We start from the raw sequence: 17,769 nt of genomic DNA, 5'->3' as shown, positions 1-17,769 counted from the left end.
TCCCAGCAAGTAACCTGCATCATATCATATCAACAGCCACGCACCTCCCAGGTAGTGGCCAATGCCGGCCTGAGACCACGCCATGTCAAACGCTACTAACCCAGACATCGTAGGAGCGTGGTCAACATACTTCGGTACTCCAGGTTGTTTTTGGACAATTGGAGCATCACCACGTAACACATTCCTAGGGAGGTCAGCCATAGAGTCCCGCTTCCGGTCTTCCATACGCAGGCGTAGGCACGACTGGCGTATAACGCCACGACCCTGTAGAAGTTGGTATAAAACTGGCCGAAACGCCGAAGGATTGGTGCGAAGTCTGTTTTCAGGTTCAGCCAATCAAGTGCCCGGACGAATGGAGGATTAGACCCCAGTATCGCTGCACTGGTTCGTACACTAATAAGATACCTCACGCCATCTAGGTAATACAGTCCCGATAAAGTATATTGGGCTGGCCCATTTTGGAACAACGCTCACTGCTTCTCAGGTTTTCATCAGGACCACACGAGGCTAGCCATGAATACTCGATGAAGTGGTGCAGCCAGTACTGGTTCGACGGAGTGCGCGAACCGCTTGATGAATTGGCTGAACATCATGCACCATGCCAGTCTCCCAGCTAAGAATACCAAAATGACTCGCCACATACCTCACGGACATCTTCGAGATAGAACACCGGTTTTCGTTTTGAACGCTTTGGCCCTAGGCCTCCATGGTTCCGAGTGCCTGCTGGCCCGCCCGTGGACAGTTCTTCGACAAGCGAGCGGGTTGGCATCCTCTTCAATGCGTGAAGGATATATATGGGTAGCGCGAGATATTCTTCGAAATCGGTGTAAGTACAAAGGGAATGAGGCCGAGCTCAGTGCACCCGCAAACAATACCCTGTTCGCCGACTCACGAGGTACAAGCGGTTGCTTCCCATGTAACCCTCAATCCGCAAACATGAATAGGATCTCTGCGCATATTATAGTGAGCCAAAGCAACTTGAGACTCGTACATATCTAACCGGATCTCACTCACGAGTCACATCTCATAATAGGACGTCCTGATTTGTCGTTGTGAAGCATAAGCAGGCCTTCCGGGGCTCCCGCAGCTTCCAGTGCTGAGTGACCCGCTCATACGAGGCATCTGTGCAAGCGGTGTCATTCAGCACTCGTTTTCATGGGGCAAAAAGAAGTGCGCCCGAAGCAACCAGGTTATCTCGGTTACCTGGTCACGCCTGAGTGTGGAGGCCGCAGAAAAAGGTATGGCCGGCTTGTGAACGAGGTGTAAGACGAGAGGAACCCTGAGGAACCACGTACAGAATAACAATGCTAAACGGTACGGCCCAGACCGCCCCGTAGATACAGTAATTGCCAACGGCTGAGTCCGGTTTTCAGTACTCACTTCAAGGCCAGGGTGAGCAGTACCGGGTAAACAAGACTGCAGAACACGAACACACTATGGCCTGGCCTCTCTCACATGTACAGATAGTTACAGCGGAGCCAAACAGATGGAACTAGGTCTGAATCTGAAGACGAGGGCGGGCAGTACCAAACACGCGCAAGTCCGCTAACACCCAAGCCCCCAGTGCCTGATATGCGCAGTGTTATGAGAGCGCAGGACGACCCACCCTCGTCTAGGCAGTCATCCACCCCGATCTATGGGGGGAGTCTCCGAGGGTTGAACTACTGATCCTTGTTGGAGATGAGGACTGAATCGACCTTATTCTACATGCCCGGGTGCTGACTCAGACACTCACTGGGAATATTGATACAACGCGCAGTTTGGTCGATAGCTTCACCATACGGTCGCATCGTAATCGTGCAGTCGACACGCCATTGCGAACCAGTGTACGAGGGGCGTAACATAGTCTTGTGTCAAGGCTGCAGCTGTCAGTAGCTTAGAGAGCCTTCGAGTGGCAAGGTTCGTAACAGGTTCGAAAGACTGCGATTGGTTGTGAATGTACTGATGGGAGGCCACATGCGGAAAAATCGCCGTGCCTATGGCCGCGGGAAGGTCGGAGCTTGTAGCAATTCTCGTGGCACAATGAAACCGCAGTCATAAATGTCCTTCTGGTACGTAGTCCAATATGACAATCATACTGGAGCCTCCACCAGAATCCTGGATCCGCTAGACAGATCGCACGTCTCACCTACTCGCGCCTGGTCATCACTTCAGTCCATCTGAACAGGGCATGGAGCCTGTTCCCCGGTCAATCTGGCAAGTGATACCTTCAAGGGTAATTCTGGTGACTTGCTGTCCGAGCCTTCCGGCCGCGGTACTGCTATGAAGCTCATATCCCATGTGATGGCCTTATCCTCAGGCTGCTGGAAGCGAAATGATTCAACTAGCGACGCTATAACCACCTCTGCATTGCAAGAAGCCAGAGCTATCAGCCGACCGGCCTTCGGATGGAGGTCCGTACGTACTCATTTCCAGCAAGGAGAACTTAAACCCGCTGTTGGACACATCAGGATGGGGAACGGGAAAGACGCGCGGGAGAACTCACATGCAACCGCGAGGGCCTCCGGAGAACGTCATACTGCAAATACCACTGAATGGAGAAGAGTCTGTCTGACGACAATGCCACTTACATATTCGAGTAGACGCCAGGTATCTTGGCATCCGTTACACTAGGAGGCAAGGGCTTTAGCCATCGCTCCGGTTTCCATTCATAGGCATCCTCGCCCCATATAGCCTTGTTCCTATTGAGGGAAAACAAGCTAAGAATGAGGTTGGAACCCTTGGGAAGAGGTATTTGATCGATGGTACTGCCGTCGACACCTGTAATTGGAATCGATAATGGAAGGACAGTATCCCTGACAGTCCTGATAGCAAGGACACGGACATCAATTAAGGTGAGATCGGGGAGCAAAGAGGTTTTACCTTCGCTCGAGCTTAGTGACAGGGGGATGTCTATGTGCAACCTTCAGATCATGTGGGGTTCCGAATACACCTGCACGTACAGTCTGAGCGTTTCTCGGCATATGGCATCCAGGAATGGCAGTTGGTCCAGAACGTCGAACATGAGCTCTTCCTTTGCAAGAGTATCCCGCACCTCTTGTCTCAGTCGATCTTGAACCTCAGGATTGGAAGCTAAAAGATACATAATGCGAGACAATGCAGAGGAAGTCGTATCCATAGCTGCAAATATCAGAGTGCTTGAACAGCAAATGTAAGTAGATATTCTGGGAAGGACTGGACTGGTAGGTAAGGGTACCTCATCTGGCCAAGAACTTGGGAGAGCGGCAGCCGTGTCTCTTCAGACGCCGATAGATTTTCCTTTACTGACAACAAGCTCAGTACGGGTCGCCTTAAAAGAGGACCATCCTCACGTAAGAGGCTCATGATGTCCCTTCCTTCGCCAACCTGCTTCGACAAAGCTTCGTCACCTTTCGCGAGGACCTCCACTTTGGTCTGGTATATATGCTTGGATGTCTTCTCCATGATATCGATCTTCTCCTTGAGACTTTGAACCTTCTGATTTGAAACCTTCTCTACAAGAAACCTTCGGAAACGAGGAGGACCAATCTTCATCAAGTACGGAAGTAAAGGCAGTAGTAAGGCAAAATCAAAGAGGGTGGGGCTGCAGAATCGCTGGTTAGCACTCGCATCTGTAACATGCTGATCGATACCCACAAGAGTGACTTCACAGCAGACCCATATTCATCGACAGTGCCTTCCCGCATGATATTGAAGCTGTAGCCAAGTCCGGCCCTTCCGATTAACTCCAGAGCCGTCCGGGTCATCCAATCCAGCATATCAATCTCAGTCTCCCCCCTCAAGACCTTGCTTTCTATGACACTACAAAGCTAATCAAGTAGTCAGTCTCGCTCACAGATATAATTCGTTCTCCTGCTAACCTCTTTTGTGACATCGTGAAATATGGGCACCAAGTTCCGAAGATGCTTAGTGCTGAATACTGGATTCAGCATTTTACGCTGTTTTCTGTGGGCCTGGCCTTGATACGCGAGTTAACGAGACTGAAAAGGCAAAATGTACGGGAGAACAAGCACCATGCACGGAAAGTACTCCCTCACCCCACATCAAGTAGTTTAGTCTTCCCTCCGGTCAGGACACAAAACATTAAACTGAAGAAAAGGACGAACGGATAGAAGAACTTGGGCTCCTCGTAAATGGGCTGTTCTTTGATGATGATGTGATAGAGGGCGAGAGGGTCAGAGATATACAGAATTTGTTGCTGTCAAGATCATTATGAGAAGCTCTGCCGGATGCTCTGTGAAACGTCATACACCGAGATATCCGGAGACGTTCACCGCAGAGCCATACTGCTCCAGAAGGCGGTGATGATAGTCCCATCCATTCGCGTCGTATAACTGCTTGAGGTTCCCTAGATCATAGAGACATGACCACCGGATCACTCAGCAGTCGAACGATGCATTTTACCTGTGACCAAGGACGGTGATGGGGGTCCAGGGACGTTCTTCAGGTGCCGACCCGTACGCCATCGTGGCAGATAATAAAGTACAGTCAGAACAAAAGACGCGAGGATCGCATACTGGACAAGCGCAACGGCCATGGTGCAAAGCTAACGACAATTGCTGACAGAACCTCTCTTCAGAGCCCAATATATATATATATATATGCGAGCGGACCCGAACGAAGCTCCTGAACTGTATGCGTCTCCATAAGGGTCTAACCTTCAGAATCACAACGCACAACTTACGTTCTCAGGCTCTACCAAGGAATCGACATGAGCCCATTCCACGGCTCTCTGTCTCCATTTCGATCCAGTTTGTATGTGAATAACGGCAAATGTCGCGCTGCGTGCAGTACTCGTGGGATACAGAACCTGGTAGGCACAAAGTACGTGAGTGCGAGAGGACGTCCAAGAATCCCGTTATTCACCTTCGGGAGGTTAGAGAGTAAGCAGAAATCTGGTCAGCGGCAGAAAGGGCCGCTATTGATATACCTACGCAACTGAGAGGAAAACCGGGTATTCCCAGGATAGGAACCGACTAGCGACATACGCAGCAGAGTTATCGGGTCAACAAGCGAATGAGGCCCATACATTGCCAGATCCCATGCCGTGACGACGGTGTGGATGAAGCGTCACGTACGAGTGGATGCTGTCGACCCGAGGCTCTTGACGGGGAGATGCCTTATCTCCGCCCAGCCCGGCAATAGAGGATTACAATACAGCATTGTCGAGGCTTCGCGGGCTCATTGGACGTCTGTTTGCGGGTCCTGTTCAGATCGCTCTATGATGAGATGACGCGTACGCAATCACTACAGTTTATTCACGGAACTATAGGCCACGCAAGGCACAGTCCCGCGGCGTTCGTAGGGATTATCAAATCGGCAGTCACGCACCTCTCCTGCCACGGTACATGTCATGAGCAACCAATTCCACCCCAAATATACCGACTCTGAGTATCGTTAGTGGCGATTGTTTGGTGCAATACTCGCGATAGGGCATGGGGGATAGACGGCATCTGTAATAGTCCACTACCTTACTAGCTAAGTCGAGATATCGACCGCCAGGTGGGAAATATGCTCGTCTTGATCTATGTAGAATGTCCTGACGTAGAGATTGCAACGGATTTAAAGATCGGACCAGAACGAAGAGAGAGCTCACTTTATCGGCACTAGACACGCCACGATAGTTGGCCTGATTGTATTCTAAACCGCTCAACTTACTAGACTCAAAAACTCCGTGGATGTCTTATACGCACTGGCGAACGGACTTCAAGCCGGCTTGTCCAACACACATTTCGCTACTCCTGCGTCGTCACGTCTCCAAAGACTCTGTCAGGCCAGGTTCCTGGGCTTCAATATGCAGGCACGCGGGAAGGGCGCGCATACATACAGCCCTGCGATCGTCCAGAAGTCAAAGGACGGCGAGAGCTTACCGGGAGGTCCCAGCGGCCACCGCTGCTGGATCGTGAAATCATGAACTCGGCCCTGCCAGAGCTGATCCTGGCTCGGGACACGTCACACTATCGGCTACAAGATTGAGCCCGTCGAAGCGGCGTCCCACCATTCTCTGCTCTGCGACGGTAGCTCGTGCAATCCTGAGATGCGCCGGAAGCCACGATCAGCTCGGTGGCACGCATGCACTACCAGCAAACAAGTTATATTTGCCACGGCGGGATCTCACTCACGTCCCCAAGATAGAACGTCCTCGTTATCCATGTTAAGCGCAAGCATAGCCGCCTTTCCCCGCCGCTTCTGAGAAGGTTCTTTGACGGCGGGAGCGGCTTCCATGCGCGGGGGAGGGGAAGTGTGGGGTAGCGCGAGATACTCGGGCGAAGCGAGTAGGCTCGTTGCGCCCTGCGCAGCCGCCCAAGGAAGACCCCCGCCCGCAAGTAGTACACCGCAACCCACACTTGCGATCCACAATCATGATCACGGGGACGGGATGTCTACACAAGTCAGGGTAAAGCAACGCGACAGAAGGTACGGACAACGCACTGCGTAACAAACTGGATAGATTCGACCGGATGTGACTCATCGGCCGTCCTTGTTCGTCTCTCTTGGGGGACCATAAGCATAACCAAGAGCGCGCCTCCTCCGAGCCTTCCGCGGCTCCGAGTGCCGAGTGACCCGTTCGCAGACACTTCTCGTGCAAGCGCTGTCACTCAGCACCCGCTTCGACGCGGGGAGCGAAGTGCGGGGCAACGCGGGAAGCTCGGCGGAACGCTGAGCAGGGCTGCATCGCAGGGACTCAACGTTACCGCGGCACGACGCTGAGATGGACGAGATGGTAGAACGGAAAACGCGGCACGAAGGAGCAGAGCAGCCGGGGGCGCGGGAACACCCACATCCCCCGAGCCGCTCGACACAGATTGCAAGGGACAGCCCCCCCCCCGCCCCTCCGTCGGAGTTGGGCACCGCATACATCGAGCTCCCGCATGATGCATGATCCTCGGTCGCAGCGCTACACGACGAAAGCAAGCGCCGACCCAACCAGAGCCCGTGTAAACTCGGATTCGACCCTGCTCGGGCTCGTCGTCCCTCTGCTCTCAGCCCTGGCCCGTCGACTGAGTCGGAGGACCGATCTTCTGCTGGCGGCTCCGGATCCTCCAGGGCGAGATCGGGCATGGTACGCAACATCGAGTCAAGAGCAAGCAAGGGGGTAGGACGAGGGCAGTCCGAAGACACAAAGTTGAATTTAAAAGGAGCCCTCGAGGCTCAAGTGCCACACATCAACCACCGGCCCGGCGCTTCCGCCGGCGCCCTCCTACCCAAATCCAACATGATTGCCCCAAAGCAACGAGCAGACACTCGGTCAGACAGGATCGCGAACAAGTAGCATTAAACGGCAAGTACACATCTACGTCAGTACCGTCAGTATTATAGCATCATACAAATACGCCCGAAATACATCATCAAACCAACACCGCTGAATCAAACACCTCGTCGCCTGAACGTATCAATCGTCATGAATCATGATCACCTCCCCCCCTCCTCAGCCTTCTCCACCCTCGTCTCCTCCAACGCCCCGCTCGCGAGCGGCTTCTGCCCCTCCGCCGCGCGGCTCTGCCCAATCAGATCCTTCCTATCCACATACCCGGGCGGCGCCCACCGGCGACTCGTCCACGGCTTACAATTCGGGTCCGCGTACATCTGGTCGACCGCCTCGAGCGAGATGTCCGACGACTCGTACAGGAAGAGGAACACGACGAGCGCGCCGAGGAGGTTGCACGCTGCGTTTCGGAGGGAGGGGGCGGGGGTTAGGAAGGGAGAAGGAATGAAGGAGAGAAAGAGAGACGACGCACCTCCGAAAACGTACCCGTACCGGTACCCGATCGCCCGCGTGATAAACGGCGTGAAGAACGCGATCAGGAAATTCCACAGCCAGTTGCTCGCAGTGGCCAGCGCGCCTTGTTTGGCCCTGCTCCGCGTCGGGAACGTCTCGCCGATGAGGATCCAGATGCCCGGCGCCCACGTCATGGCGTAGCCGAGGATGAACAGGCACGCGGAGACGATCATGACTGTTGAAGGGGGTTAGTGGGGCAAGGCAGGACGGAGGGAGACGCTTACGTTTGCCGATGCCTTCGTTTTGCGGGTCGCCGGCGGTTCCTGCGGAGGCAAAGACGAAGAGCCAGATGGCCTGCCACACGCCGCCGATAATCAGCGGGAACCGCCGTCCGAACTACCATCGCATTTCCATCAACCGCAGCTCCTCACAGCAGAAGACAAGATCCACTCACCCGCTCCATGACATACAGCCCGCCAAACGTACACCCAAAATTCACCGCGCCCAGAATAATCTGCGTGACGAACGAATCCTGGATGCCGACAGACTGGAACACCGTCGCACCATAGTAGAAAAAGTAGTTCGCGCCCGTGAGCTGCTGCAAACTCTGCAGCGCCATGCCCAGCAGCGTGCGGTACCCCGTCTTCTGCCCGTCGCCAAAGCGGAAGCACTCCAGCCACCCACCCCTGATCTTCCGCTCATACTCCTCCATGCTCCTAATCTCCTCCAGCTCCTTCTGCACGAGCATATGGTTGGGCGCGTCCGCCCTAGAAACACCCCGGACGCGCGCGAGCGAGATCATGGCGTCGTCGTAGCGCTCGTGCCGCGCGAGCCACCGCGGCGACTCGGGCATGAAGAGGATGCCGGTGGAGAGGACGAGCGGCCAGGCGATGCCGATGCCGACGACGGTGCGCCAGGAGCCGGAGCCGGCGATCTCGCGCGCGCCGATGGAGACGCAGTACGCGACGAGGATGCCGAAGGTGATGAACAGCTGGTACGTCGCAGTGAGCGTCCCGCGGATCTGCGGGGGCGCGGTTTCCGCTTGGTACTGCGGCCCGGTGAGTATCTACACTGATTGAGTGGGAAAGAGGGGGAGGGGGGGCTTACCATGGGGACGGCGGCGGAGAGCGCGCCGACGCCAAAGCCGGAGACGAGGCGGCCGATGGCGAACTGCACCCAGGAGCTGAAGGCGCATATCTGGATGATGACGCCGACGATGAAGACGCCGCACTCGCTGACCATCGCGTACCGCCTTCCCAGAAAGTCAGCGGTGGGGGCGCCGACGAGGGCGCCGACGAGGGTGCCGATGGAGAGGAGGGCGACGATGAGGCCCTCGCGGACGGTGGAGAACTTGCAGGTGTCGGCGACGCCGGGGGTGGAGCACTGGGCGAAGCGGAGGAGGAAGTCGGGCATGAGGAGGATGTCGGAGATCTGGCCGGTGTCGTAGCCGAAGATGAAGCCGCCCATGGACGCGACGAGCGCGAGCGACACGGCGACGGGCCCGATGGGGACGCCTTGGATGTAGAACAGCGCGCCCATTCTGGTCGAGGAAAAGACAAGGGGGTCCTGTGCAAGGTGTCGACGCAGGAAAATTTGCAGTGTTTTATACAGGGGGTGACGTCATGGCAGAGCAGACGAGCGATCATCAAGGGTTTGTCATCGCAGCATCAGTCGCCTGGGGTGGGTAAACCTACTGGCTCTGCACGCCGAACAGCCGCGACTCTGGTCTGGTCTCTCATTCCTGAATACATCCTAATACATCGCATCGACCTTGTGATGCACCGCAGCCCGGCCTGTCTCTCGAGTCTTGAGGGAGGTGGTGGTGGTAGGGAGTCGGGACTCTGAGAAGCCTCCCGATCTCCAGATCTCTTCACATTCCGTCACATTCCAGAATAGGAAGCTTGGCAACGATGCCGACGGATCCGATCCGGTTCCCCACGGTGCCCCGGACCTTGCGTCGACCTGATACAGGGGAAGCCACTGACCAATCCTCTGCGGTCAGTCAGTGTCCTCACCTCTCACAGGAACACCGGCAACTCACCACACCAGCGCCCCCGTGACCCCCTCGTCAACGCCACCGCCACTGACAGCGCAACCGCCCCCGTCCACGATCCTGCTGGTCACCTGCGCACCGTTCTGCCTCCGCTGCACAGGATGCCCCTCGTAAATCGGGATCCACCGCCCATCGAGATTCCAGGGGCAGACACGAATCACGGGGGCTTGGGCTGGCTTCGCTGGGCTTGAATCGCATAATGTCATTCGTTTATCACATAACTCCCGCCCGCCCCCTTTGTCGACGCAAGCCTCTCTCGGTTGCTTTGTTTTTGCAACGAGGAGGTACCCGAGACAAGCTGGCCACTTGGACAAAGGGCGCCCCACTTCCCGGACCAGGACGGGCTGGTCCGCGTCGCCTAACGGTATAAAGGGCAAGCCCACCAGTCCTCCATCACATACCTCCCTACCCCGCCCGTCGACGAAAGCCGCTCTGAGTTGGTACATTTGTATGCTCGTACAATGACAACCACCTCAGATCGGCTTCCGTACGACCCGGTATCGTTCAACCCCGAGCCCTTACCGTCGACAGAACCCCCTCTTAGGCAGGTATCTGACGCCGTATTCATCAACACCTGACTAAGAGCAGCTCCCGTACGGCATCCGATCATTCGTGTGCTCGTGTAATAGACGACCCACCGAGATTGCTCCCCGACGCTGCTATCGTTCACAATGCCCCCTCGACGGCGACTGTCCGTTATTGACCGCCCATGCGATGAAGACCCCACCGCACGACGTACCGGAAGGCGCGGCGCCCGGTCCTCTGCGGACGAGTATGAAGTGCATATATGCGCGCCCATGCTCAGCGGAGGTCCCAGCGTACCTGCCTTCCTCCGCGCCACCTTCATGTTCACTGGGCTCGAACATCTTCCCATCCACCTCGACGAAAGCCGTTCTGGTTGTTTATATCATCGGCCGTGCAACGACCCGTCCTCCCGAGTGCGGTGGCCGGGGCTCTCCGCCCGCCCGCCCGCCCGCCACCTCCATCCACCCGCACCTGGGACGCGGTGCACGGGACACGGGACACGGACACCGCACTCCCCGGTCCGAAGGCAGCGATGAGTAAGTCGCAAGCCCTTGCCCTACTCACCGTACACCACGCACCGCTAACCCGGCATCCGCACGCGCCGTTCATCGCGTGAAGGACCGTACGCGTCCTCTCTTCCCGGCCGACTTCATCATCTTCCCCCGCACATGAACAAACATCACAATGAATATACGCACTGGCACTCCGTCCAGGCACCACGCCCGCTTCTGAGCTGCTGGATCCTCCACCCCAAGTCGCCGGCGCGCGCGCGGGTATTGGTCACCGCGCCGGCCGGGTCGTGTCCTCTTGCTGCTCGCCGCCAACGCCGGCGTGTGTCGTAGCCTCTGCGAGTTGCCAGTTCCCATCGGCGCTATTCCGGGATAGCGTCCGAGTGCGCAGTCCGAGCCCGTAGATAGATAGTTGTGTTCGGGCCTGGGCGGGGCGGTGTGTGCGTTGTCGACTTGATCAGCTTCACCGGCTGATGCCAACGAATCACAAGAGGAAGCACTCACCCGGCCCGACGAGATAATGTACGCACGATGTTCACGGAGGAGACATTGCATGTAAGCAGCTTATCAGACACTCCATGTCACGACCGCTGCTGCTAAGTATGACATGACATTACTAACCTAACCGCGGCGCATTGTCGGTGGATGCGGTGATTGACTGCGTACGCCCACTGGCGTTCGTGGGGTATGCTTCGCAACCTAGTAAGCACCGTTATGCCCGTGTGTTCGAGTTCCTGCGGACATGGCCCGGGTATGGGGAGTGTCAATACGCGGGGTGTCATCGAAGGCGGGCGCTTGCTCACCTCATGGGTCTGCAAGGTCAAAGCATCTCACTGCACGTAGACTAGACCAAATCAAAAGGCAGCAAGGAAAGCGACACCAGGACGTACCTCAAACAGATGGAGATAGACGAAGACAGCAAGCAGGCACCCCGGGAGAGGTTGGTTTGTAGATCGTTTATCATTACTCGCATAAGAATACATTTAAGCTAATCGAGCAGTGAGGCGGAAACAAATACATCGGTATCTATTGCTCTTCATCCGACAGTCCACTGCCTGGCCGCCCAGCCCAGCGTCATCATCCTCAATACTTTTCCTTTCGTCACATTTGAAATGAAGAGTCAAGTCATGAAACAAGCATCAACCCAGCCGCCTTACACCCCCCCCCTATGCGGCCTTGCTCGGCCCAGCAGGGTCCTCCTTGACCGCCTGCTCGTGGTGCGCGCTCTCCGCGCCGCTCTTCACGATCTTGCGCCCGCCCGGCGCGAGGTACAGCTGGTCCGTCGTCGGCACGCCCTCGCGCTTGAGGCTGTCGGGCGTCCAGCTCGCGCTCGTGATCGGGTTCACGTGCAGCACGTACATCGTGTCGATCTCCTCCAGGCTGCGGTTCTTCGTCTCGATCATGAAGAAGTACACGATGAAGAAGAGGCCCGCGCAGCAGCACGCGAAGACGAGCCCGTAGAAGTAGTCGATCGCGTCCGTGATGAAGGTGCTGAAGAAGGAGATGAGGAAGTTGAACAGCCAGTTCGCGGCGGTCGCGAGGGCCGTCGCGGACGCCCTGTACCGCGCGGGGTAGAGCTCCGTCACGCTCGCCCAGACCATCGGCCCCCAGGTGGTCGCGAAGCCGACGATGAAGAGACAGGTGAAGACGATCATCACGTTGCCCGCCGTGGCGTTCTTCGTGCCGTCGGGGTTCGGCAGCTTGTAGTGCCCGACGAACGCGTAGATGAACAGGCAGACGCACATCCACGCCGCGCCCGCCATCAGCGACTTGCGCCGCCCGCAGTGCTCGATGATCCACAGGCCGGGGAACGTCGCCGCGACGTTGACCGTGCCGAGGATGATGGACGTCACGAACGAGTTCTGCAGGCCCGTCGCCGCGAAGATGGTCGTGCCGTAGTAAAAGAAGAAGTTCGCGCCGGTGAGCTGCTGCCCCGCCTGGAGCACCATGCCGAGCACCGTGCGGTAGAGCATGCGCGGGCCCGTGAAGATCTCGTACCACGGGTGGTCCCCGCCCGCGCGCTCCGCCTGCAGCTTCTCCTCGATGTCGGCGATCTCCTGGTTGATCAGGTCGCTGTACGGGTCGCACCCGTTAAGACGGGCCATGTTGCGCCGGCACTCGTCGACGCGGCCGACGCGGTATGCCCACCGCGGGGATTCGGGGAGGAAGGGGACAGAGACGCCGAGAAGGATGGCCCATAGGGCGGAGAGCCCGTTGGGGATACGCCATTGCGCCGAGTTGTGGTAGGCGCCCTCGGTGCCGTAGCAGACCTGTTGAGCGGCAAATGGGTTAGTGGCTGTTTGAGCGGTGACATGGACGAAAGACTGACCATGTAAGCCGTCCAGATACCGAGCGTGATGAACAACTGGTATGACGAGACGGCGGCGCCGCGGATGGCCTTGGGTATGGACTCTGACTGGTACATGGGTACGCAGGTCGACAGCGAACCAATACCGAGACCGGCGGTAAACCTGCCCATGGCGAACTGCACCCACACCTTGTTGGACGTGATCTCGATGATGACGCCGATGATGTAGAAGAAGGCCCAGAAGGATATCGTGTACTTGCGTCCGAACCTGTCCGCCATCGGGGCGGAAATGAAGCAGCCGAGGAGGGTGCCGATGGAGAGGAGGCCGACGATGGTGCCCTCGCGGGCAGCGCTGAACTTGCCATTCTCGCCGAAGCGGTCGATAAAGTCGCTCATCTGGACGAAGCCTGAAATTTGCCCGGACTCGTAGCCGAACATGAAGCCGCCGATGGAGGCGACGGCGCCGAGGACGATGGCGACGAGGGGGACGCGGGTTTTGGCGGGGGCATTGGCGGGGAGGAGGTCGGTATGGGAGCGGTTGGTCGGGGTCGAGTGGGCGGGGGTGTGTGTCGGGGTGTGCTCGATAAGACCCTTTTCGTTGGTGAGGGGGTCGTGGGGGGCTTGGGCGGGGCCCGAGGACTTCTTGAACAGCCCCATGAGGAGTTGGTTAGATTAGTGGGGGAGTGGGTGTGTCGGTTGATTGACGGCCTGCTCTGGATGCGAAGAGTCGTATTTTATACGCTTCGAGGGTGCTTCCCGCGAAGGGGCATTCCGTGCCGACTGCGACCGATGGATGCACCCTCGACCGCATCGTCTGCATGGCACTGCGAGCTTCGGCACCGCACCGAGGCAACGCCGAGAGGCCTCTCGATGACCCTCGGGCCAACGGGGCCTCGCGATTGCGTGCAATTTGCAGATCGCAGCCTGGAATAGGAACCTGCGACGTGCAAAACATACAAGACCCAGACCCCGATCGGTTTTTCCGAAGTCACTCCGGCTCCCGGGCCTCATTCCGACAGGGGTGGCTGAATTCGAGGGTAGGCGTCAGCCTTTGTCAGCATTGCAACGACTGGGCTGATCTTTGTCCACCGTCGATTCTGCGGCAGAAACTGACGAGGAGAACGCTTTCAGCACCCGCAGGCCGACATTAACGATGTACTGAATGCCATCACTCCCGACATTACTGAACGCCATCAATCCCGACGCCCTCGTGACCCGAGTCTCACCGCCACCGTTAATGCCCTTGCCTTGTTTAGCAGCACTGCGGTCAGCTGAGCACTGTTTTGCCTCCGTTGCACAGGATCCTGTCGTGTATCGCGATACTTTAGATTGTCCTCGACATCAAAGATCGACGACAGCGACCAGGGACTGACAGAGGTCACAAGACACGACGTCGACCGTCGCTGGGCTTGAATTCGTCCTCATCTCTCAACAGCGTCTTTGAGTGAACCGTGACGACGACGATCCCCTGATGGCAAGCGCTGTCCTAGGTTGGTCATTCGGTTTACGACGAAGACGAGTAACCAGCCGTATAGTGCTCAGTGCATGTGATATCGATATCCAGTAATCCTCGCCTTCGATGTAAGAGTCTCATGTCGTTCACCCGCAAACTGGAAACAATCTCTTATGGAAGACGTTGCGACCCCTTCGTCTTGTGGTTGCTGAGCTCAGCTCTACAAATATTGATAACAGCCACTGGCTCGTATGCCGGGCAAACGACTCGTCCCCAAGGTCAGTATAGTACCTGGTCAACGCCCATTCAACCTCCCTCAAGCCGACCATTACCATTACTTCGTCCCCGAAATAAGCTCGCCTTCGAAGCGCATGCACACAACATCCGGCGGGATTCGCTTTCGCGCATCCTCCCGCACGTTCTAAGACGTGCCTGGGCTGCGAGCTTCAAGTTAGAACAGACGCGATCCCCAAGAGTTCTCCCTCCCACCCCGCACGTCTTCTCCTCCCCCATGCGCACAGCGAATACAGAAGACGGGACCTGCGGGGATCCCCGCATTGGGTGGTCGATGACGATGGGTCGCGGTTCTGTCTATCTTGGTGAGCGCGATGTCACGTTCCAAATAATCCTGATTGAACTTGCCCTCTTAGTAGCGTATATCTCACTAAGCTGCATCGCGTAACTACGGACAAGGCTCCAGATGCTTGAATCCAACGCCTGCGGCGGGTATCAAGCGTCCATGTCAGTGCGCGCGAGACGAAGAAATCGCTGGCACGTAACCTGAGGCCGGACGAGCCAGCCCCTTCTGCGACCCGGGAAAGCAGGCTCCTACGTCCCCTTCATCCCCAGAGCATGCACAATCAGACTATCTGCGTTACGTTGACCATGGTCCCTTGCCATCGACTAGCAAATGTCGGCGGATCCTCGGGCGCGGTGACGACAGTGCTCACCTTTCCAGTTGAAACGACCCGACCTTCTAACTTATACTTGTCAACACTTAAGGCTAGGTTGTACCGAGGACCGTTACAGCCGCCTGCCCCTGTGAGTCATGGGAACACGCGATGTTGTGTGAATACTGGCTGATAGATTGCTTGTCCTTGTCGTCATACAGGTCTACAGTGTACACAGAGGGACTGTATACCTACTCTCTGACCTCTCCATGCCCAGAAAACTGTAAGGCGCGCTCCCCTGCCAGCGCGCCGCTCCAGACGATACATCAGCACGAACGATGGTCACCAGGAAGACCACTAATATGAATAGCCCTGATAGGCATTAAGCACTCGTCCGCCCGGGTCAGCGCGCAGAAGGAATGTAAGCTCAAGTCTTCCTCAGCCTTCCGCGATATCTGATATCGATGCCCCCACCGCCGGCTTCCGCCTTCTCCAACGCGGGGTGCGGGGCGGGGAATGCGCGCCATTTGGGGACGATCGTCGCGAAGCGGGGTTATGTTGGGGAAGGGGAGGGGGGATATTCCTGATATAGCTCGATATATCGCAGTTCATCGTTCATTAATTTCGCTCGTAGTTGACGTTGTGCGGGATAGGAGGATACATACGTACGTACGTAAGCGCAGTTAATGTCGGGGCTGGGGATATGAAGGGGATCGTCATTAACGTCTTTGGATGGGGAACTGGTACGTATACATATGCACACTTAATCGGTGGGCGGAAGAGAAGGGATGCGGATTTCAGGAGGTCGAGGCATGTGCAGCCCGAATTCTGAATTCACTCTGGACTGAATCCACAGGCTGCGAGCATGGGATGTCGGTCCGGGCTTGGACGCGTGTTACTGGTTATTCGTAAATCGACGGGATGCAAGCGAGACACACTGCAGTGACGCCACAGAGAAGCCTGGCTGCAGTCCCACGTCCAGGCTCACTGGGCACCGGCGGAGGGATGCTGGCCCACATCTACCTCGTGCTCAAGTGCATAGTCTGTAGATTCATAGGCCCAGGTCAGTTCGAGGGACCTGTAATATCCCCTTACCACAGCGATATCCTGACATACTTGCGCTCACCGCCCAATCAGAGTGCGGGCGACCCACTCGGAGGTGCAATCGTTATCAACCTAAAAGCGCATGCATATGGTGCAATGCTGCCAGGTCGATCGAGGCCTCCTCCGTCGATTTCCCAAGGTGATATTTCCACCAATGACGAGTTGTGATATGAGGCTTTACCGCCGATCCATGATGGCCTGCACCTTCTCCCTGCCACCCTCCTCCCAATCATCCCAGCAAAGGCTGTACAGCACCGTATCCCTCGCCAAATCGTCCTCCCCGCCCCTCCCCCGCGGCTGCTCCTTCCCATTCCCCACCTTCCCCCTCCTCCGTCCGTCCTCGAACCTCTGCGCCCACCTCAGCACGCCCTCCTTCCGGAACCCGAGCCTCTCCGCCGTGCGCTGGCTCGCTGTATTCATCGTGCTCGTCGTCCATTGCACCCTTCTCAGCCCGAGCCCCCCAGCCGCGGGTAGATCGAGCGCGTAATGCAGCATCAGCCCGACGAGGTTCGAGGTGACGTGCGTGCGCTGGAAGGGTGGCAGCACGATCACCCAGCCGATCTCCGTCGAGAGGTGCGTCGGGTTCGTGCCCATGTATGTGACGGCGCCGGCGAGCGCGCCCTCGGGGTCGACCGGCGTCGCGGGGCGCGTCTTGTCGATGACCGCGAGGAGGATCATACCCGGGTCGCGCTGGACGAGGCCTTGGACGAAGGTTGAGGTGTACTCCTGCTCTGACATGAAGGGGCCTCGCGAGAGATGTGCCCATATCTCTGGGTAGGGCGCAGCGCCCTTCACGAACTCAGCGGCATGGACCGATGGCTACAAGAGTGGTTGGATCAGTAACGACCACTGTCCACCGAGATTGATAACTGGTACGTGCGATGAAAGGAGTTAGCTTCAGACGATCATTCGATAGCTCCCGGATGGGGAAGCAGAAATTCAGGTTCTCCTGGGATGTCGTTAAGGACATTCTGTGCCGTCTAACTAGTGAAGGGTTAGTAGGTTCGAACTTGTTGGTCCAAGCCAGAAAGTGGATTCAACGATAGACGAGTCACATTGTTTCCTAACGCTCCTATCCGAGTCATCATAGAGCACTACACTAATGCAGTAAGGCTCACCTGATTCAAATCAAAGGCATGATGGTTCTATTTGGGTTCTATGCCAATGGCGGCACGGAATGGGTTGGGACGGAGGTCTGCTGTCGTGAGTGCGCGATTGGGCCAATAAT

General features: G+C 56.9%; 4 protein-coding genes across 4 annotated transcripts; all 4 read right to left on the bottom strand.

Annotated features, from left to right (window-relative positions):
• Positions 1-2,150: 2,150 nt before the first annotated feature.
• GLOTRDRAFT_45946 (cytochrome P450) lies at positions 2,151-4,516 on the bottom strand (the record flags this gene model as incomplete). The annotated part of the gene is made up of 14 exons (XM_007870008.1): positions 2,151-2,344; positions 2,406-2,434; positions 2,486-2,518; positions 2,571-2,804; positions 2,863-2,892; positions 2,943-3,137; positions 3,197-3,263; positions 3,312-3,562; positions 3,616-3,788; positions 3,840-3,937; positions 3,993-4,036; positions 4,086-4,177; positions 4,230-4,327; positions 4,384-4,516. 14 exons carry the CDS (start codon positions 4,514-4,516, stop codon positions 2,151-2,153), a joined length of 1,671 nt encoding a protein of 556 aa, XP_007868199.1.
• A 2,697-nt stretch (positions 4,517-7,213) lies between these two features.
• GLOTRDRAFT_100826 (general substrate transporter) lies at positions 7,214-9,271 on the bottom strand. The gene is made up of 5 exons (XM_007870217.1): positions 8,807-9,271; positions 8,154-8,747; positions 7,984-8,095; positions 7,719-7,934; positions 7,214-7,646 (listed from the first exon to the last, which is right to left on the bottom strand). Exons 1-5 carry the CDS (start codon positions 9,236-9,238, stop codon positions 7,393-7,395), a joined length of 1,608 nt encoding a protein of 535 aa, XP_007868408.1. The 5' UTR covers positions 9,239-9,271; the 3' UTR covers positions 7,214-7,392.
• A 2,458-nt stretch (positions 9,272-11,729) lies between these two features.
• On the bottom strand, positions 11,730-13,800 carry GLOTRDRAFT_79159 (uncharacterized protein). Its single transcript, XM_007870216.1, has 2 exons — positions 13,116-13,800; positions 11,730-13,056 (listed from the first exon to the last, which is right to left on the bottom strand). The coding sequence occupies exons 1-2, from the start codon at positions 13,749-13,751 to the stop codon at positions 11,953-11,955; spliced, it is 1,740 nt and encodes a 579-aa protein (XP_007868407.1). The 5' UTR covers positions 13,752-13,800; the 3' UTR covers positions 11,730-11,952.
• A 2,833-nt stretch (positions 13,801-16,633) lies between these two features.
• On the bottom strand, positions 16,634-17,538 carry GLOTRDRAFT_63734 (acyl-CoA N-acyltransferase). Its single transcript, XM_007870215.1, has 2 exons — positions 17,422-17,538; positions 16,634-17,360 (listed from the first exon to the last, which is right to left on the bottom strand). Exons 1-2 carry the CDS (start codon positions 17,509-17,511, stop codon positions 16,719-16,721), a joined length of 732 nt encoding a protein of 243 aa, XP_007868406.1. The 5' UTR covers positions 17,512-17,538; the 3' UTR covers positions 16,634-16,718.
• Between the last annotated feature and the right edge of the window lie 231 nt (positions 17,539-17,769).

This window comes from Gloeophyllum trabeum (assembly GCF_000344685.1).
Source record: "Gloeophyllum trabeum ATCC 11539 unplaced genomic scaffold GLOTRscaffold_00011, whole genome shotgun sequence".
NCBI classification, from domain to species: domain Eukaryota; kingdom Fungi; phylum Basidiomycota; class Agaricomycetes; order Gloeophyllales; family Gloeophyllaceae; genus Gloeophyllum; species Gloeophyllum trabeum.
Note: the sequence above shows the minus strand (reverse complement) of the source record. Positions and strands in the feature narration are given on the sequence as shown.